At 48.6% G+C, this 4298-nt stretch overlaps 1 protein-coding gene across 3 annotated transcripts in view; it reads left to right on the top strand.

Moving 5' to 3' along the window:
- The first annotated feature begins 55 nt into the window (after positions 1-55).
- The window catches only part of LOC107160365 (zinc finger protein 14-like), a 24566-nt gene continuing 20323 nt past the window's right edge, over positions 56-4298 (top strand). The window contains exon 1 of one of the 3 annotated variants that reach the window (XM_048797505.1): positions 56-336. In XM_048797505.1, coding sequence (XP_048653462.1) covers positions 277-336 — 60 coding nt within the window. In that variant the 5' untranslated portion in view covers positions 56-276. The remainder of the gene's footprint in view (positions 337-4298) is intronic. The other 2 variants (XM_048797504.1, XM_015507043.2) reach the window with 2 other exon arrangements.

Below are 4298 nucleotides of genomic sequence, written 5' to 3'. Positions count from 1 at the left end.
GGTCTGGCCCCAGCCCTGGAGGAGGTGCTGCCTGAAAAAGGGCTGGGCCTATTTCATCAGGGATTGGTTACTTTAGCTGTCCAATCAGGCGCGCAGCCGGGGCAAGGGCGGGCTTCCGCAGACTGGCGCTTTCCTTGCTGGGCTGCTTGGGTCTTTCTTCCTCAGGTCGCGGGTCTTGGGCACGGATTCTGGGCGTGTTTGCGTAGCAAGAGAGCCCCACGAGCTCGGGTGGCCGAAGTTCCTTCGTGAGGACGGCAGGTGACCCCGGAAGCCCAAATGGAGAGTGTGCGGCCAGGGAACTCCAGGGGCACAGGAATGGCGGGACCTGGCGTGCGGGTGAGCGACGGAGCGGGCCAAATCCCGGCCGGTGGGTGGCCCTGGGGCCTGTCCCCTGGTCCCGCAGGGTAGGCTGGGAGGCGGGTCCCCTGATCAGCTGCACACTGTGTTACCGAGTCCCGGCCGGCGGGTGGCCCTGGGGCCTGTCCCCTGGTCCCTCAGGGTAGGCTGGGAGGAGGGTTCCCGGTCAGCTGCAGAGCGTGTTAATGAGCCCCCCTCGGCTGGCCCTGGTCTCCAGACCCTTGGTCCCTCGGGACGGACTGAGAGCGAGTCCCCGTGGTTCGCTGCGGAGGATGTCATTGTCCGCGCTGGCGGGTGGCCCTGGGCCCTGACCCCTGTCCCCGCGCGGGTCCCCGAGATCAGCTGCAGAGCGTTCGACCTAGTCTCAGCTTGGGCGGTCTCCCTGACCTCTGTCCCATGGGTTAGCTGGGTTAGCAGGTCCCTGTCCTCTTTTTCTTCTCCCTGTTGGCGACGTCCCAGGTTCAGATCTGTGCAGCTTATGTGGCCTGATGCTCCCAGAGTGTGTGGTGAGAAGGGAAGGGTCTGGGTTCTGGACCCAGGTGTGTTCTGACTGTGACATTTGGCCTGAGGGGTTCCAGTCTGTCCCTCTTTTCTCCCCAGGATTAATCTGTGAGTCCTACAGACACATACTCCTAAATGTGCAGGGAACGGTATCAAATCCATTTTCCATTCTGGAACCTGGTTCCTCCTAAGGCTGGCAGCAGACACCTGAAATTCCAGTTCCCTCTCGCATTCCCAGATGCCAACTGCACCCTCCAGTTCACACTTTACCAACCATTTGTTCCAGTCTACATTCAAATAGACAGTGTTTTAATCATCAAAAGTTTCACAACAATGGATAATTTAAATTTTAAATAATTTTTTAAATAATTTTTTTTTTTTTTTTGAAAGGTGGGCAAACATTTCCCATGACTGGAAAGCAGACAGGAATGACCTGGAACTTGAGTTTAAAAAGTACTTATGCCTCTCGTCATCATGCCTAGGCACAGACACAGTCTCTCTGGGCAGAGGTGTTATTGGCCATTACACAGGATCCTGTGTCCTCAGCCACTGTCCTGTCCTTTGGTGGGGCTGCAACTAGGTGCCCACAGCTTCCCTGTGCCCTGCAGGGTGCAGGCAGTTTCAGACTCTGGGTCAGCTCCTCCTAGAGGGCAACCTGAGGTGTGGGGAGCAGCCTCCCAGGGGAGCAACTGGAGACACCCGGGTCAGGCAGTGAGATGCTGGTGTTGGGGGAACATGACACACATGGTTCCTGCCCTCTAGATGTGCTCAGAGCTGTGAAAGAAGAACAGTTATCCCTAAGAGCAGGGAAATCTGACCCCAGCAAGGTGGAGCAAAGCCCTGCAAAGCTCTTCAGCAGCAGGAGGGGGTGGGAGGATGTGCCTGGTGACAGATGCCTGACCAAGCTGAGGTCTGACAGGTCATTGTCCAGTGGTGCTGCAGCTCCCTGGGTTTGTTGCCTTGGAAAGACTTGCTCACTTACTTAACTTCAGTTTTTCATTAGTTGTAAAATGTAATTTAATGCTAGAGCTGGAAGATTAGAGATTACTAAAGGACAAGATAGAATTATAAGTCAGGGTAAAAAACCAGATTTTAAAAAAAAGGAAACATTTGGTCTTATATTTCATTATTTAAAGATTCTTACGTACTGTTTTGCTTCCCCAGAGTGAGTTTACTGAGTTTCTTAGAATAATTCTTTTTTTTTTTTTAATTTAATTTGGTGGGGGTGGGGGTGGAGTTGGTAATTTAATATAGAATTCCAGGGCTTTGTTCTGGGAATGCTATCTGGGAATAGAAATGGTGGAAATCTGTATTTCTTTCTTTTTTTTTTTTAAATTTTAGTTGTAAATGGATCTTTATTTATATGTGGTGCTGAGACTCAGACCCAGGGCCTCACACATGCTAGTCAAGTGCTCTACACTGAGCCACAATCCCAGCCCCAGGAAATCTATTTCAGTGTGACTCATTCCTAGAAGAAATTTTGGTGGATAAGTTCGTTTCATTATTACAAAGATTCAACCTTACTCATTAGTTGCTGAGGGTCTTGCTCAGTCCCTGAGGCTGGATTTGAACTCGTGTTTCTCCTGTGTCATCCTCCGGAGTCACTGGGATTAGAGGCCTGTACTACCACATCTTACTAGTTAAAAATTCTTATGTATCTTTTCCTCCCCCAGGGTGAGAGTACTCACTATGCTTCTCGGATATGTTTTTTGGGGCTTGGGGGGTGGGTTAAAACAGAATTCCAGGACTTTGCTTTGGGAATGCCACCTGGGAAAAGAAATACAATCTTGGTTCCAGTGTGGTTGCAGAGTAAAGCCAGTCCTTGCTTCCCCAGTGCTGAAATATAACACCAGAGAAGCATGCCGAGGCAAGTTTAGAGTGGAAAGTAGAAGCTTTATTAAGGACAGCAGAAAAGACTTCTCCCTGGAGGAAGAAGGGGACCCAAGACTGGAATCTGTGGAAGGGCAATGTCTTCCCCTTTTTATAGCTGAGGTCTTCTTTCAGCTTTCCCTCATTCCTGTCCTTTGTTCTGTTGTCTTTCAGTGATGGAATGTAGGTGGGAAGGCCCAAAGGGTGGGGACAGGTGGGCCAAAGGTGTAATCTGGATAGGAAGGACTTTTGGATGAGCATCTCCCTGTTTGCTAGGAGCTACTTCATTAACATTTCCTTGGGTTGGGCTCTGGTCCTTGGGAACATTAACATTTCAATTTCCCAAGTGGTGCTCTGCTTTCCTGGACTTCATTCTCAACATGGCCTTTACTTTCGATTTTACTCAATGTTAGACCCGTTAGACCCAATTTACCTAACTACACTAACTACCTATCTTTAAATCTGGCTTCAGTTTCATTAGAAAGATTCACCAAAACATCAGCTCCTGTAGTTTGCAGGGGTTTGGCAGTGGATGGGTCTGTTCTGTACCCTGTGAACTGTATTTACCAAAACTAGGCAATTCCTAATAGTAGTCACCTGTGATGAATGAATACCAAATATGTTATCTTGGAAATACTAATTAAATAACATGTTTATTGTCTGATAGGGAATAAGTTTGACTTTCCTGTTGAAGTGTGTCTTAAAGTTTTTCCTCCTTAAACATAAACACTTGAGTTTGAGTGATTTTTCTGGGTTCTTTAAACATGAATTGAAAACATGACTGAGAAGCAGAGATCCTTGATCCTTGTGACTGTAATCCAAGGCCAGAATTGGTCCTGCAAAAGGAAGTCACTGAAGGTCCAGTCAGAGCTCTCTGGGCAGCCTCCCCTGCAGAGCCCCAGGCTGCTCACACTAACCTTGGAAGGAGCCCTTTAGACTGAGAAGCTACAGAACTCTGGAAAGCTGGGGGTCCTCAGGCAGATATGGGGAGGGATGGGAATGCTAAGGGGATTCCCTTTCTGAGGGTGCATATTGTCCAAGGCTGTTCCCAGAGGGTACAATGAAACAAAAACAGATTTGGGTGAGAAGCACTTATTCTAAGGAACACTGCAGGAGAGTGGAGAACCACAGGTGAGCTCTGCAAGCACCCACAGCTCCTGCAGAAAAGGGCTGCTTTCCTAGGGAGGGGCAAACAGGGTTAGGAAGCTGAAGAGAAAACTGCAGCTCATTGCTTAGGAGGGAACAAAGAGGGGAGGTATTTTTAGGATCAGGGTGTGACTGCCATGGGTTAAAAAAGTGACCTCTAAGTGATAATGAGAAGGGGGTCTCTGCAGGAATTGCTCTAGCAGAAAGCAGAGAAGGGGGTTTCTTCATTCATAGATCTTTCCCAGATTCCCTTTGGCACTTTCTTTTTCTTATATATCTTTTTTAATTTTGGCCAATCCTAAATTGTATCCTTTATAGTAAACTAAACATAAGTGACATGCTTTGCTAAAATCAAATCATTGAACTTGAGGAGGAGGTATTGAGAGTCCTTTGTTTTCCTGCCTCCTCCCCCCCCCCCCCCCCCC

Source organism: Marmota marmota, unplaced genomic scaffold, assembly GCF_001458135.2.
Source record: "Marmota marmota marmota unplaced genomic scaffold, marMar, whole genome shotgun sequence".
In the NCBI taxonomy this organism is placed as follows: Eukaryota; Metazoa; Chordata; class Mammalia; order Rodentia; family Sciuridae; genus Marmota; species Marmota marmota.
This window is presented reverse-complemented; position numbering and strand designations above follow the sequence as displayed.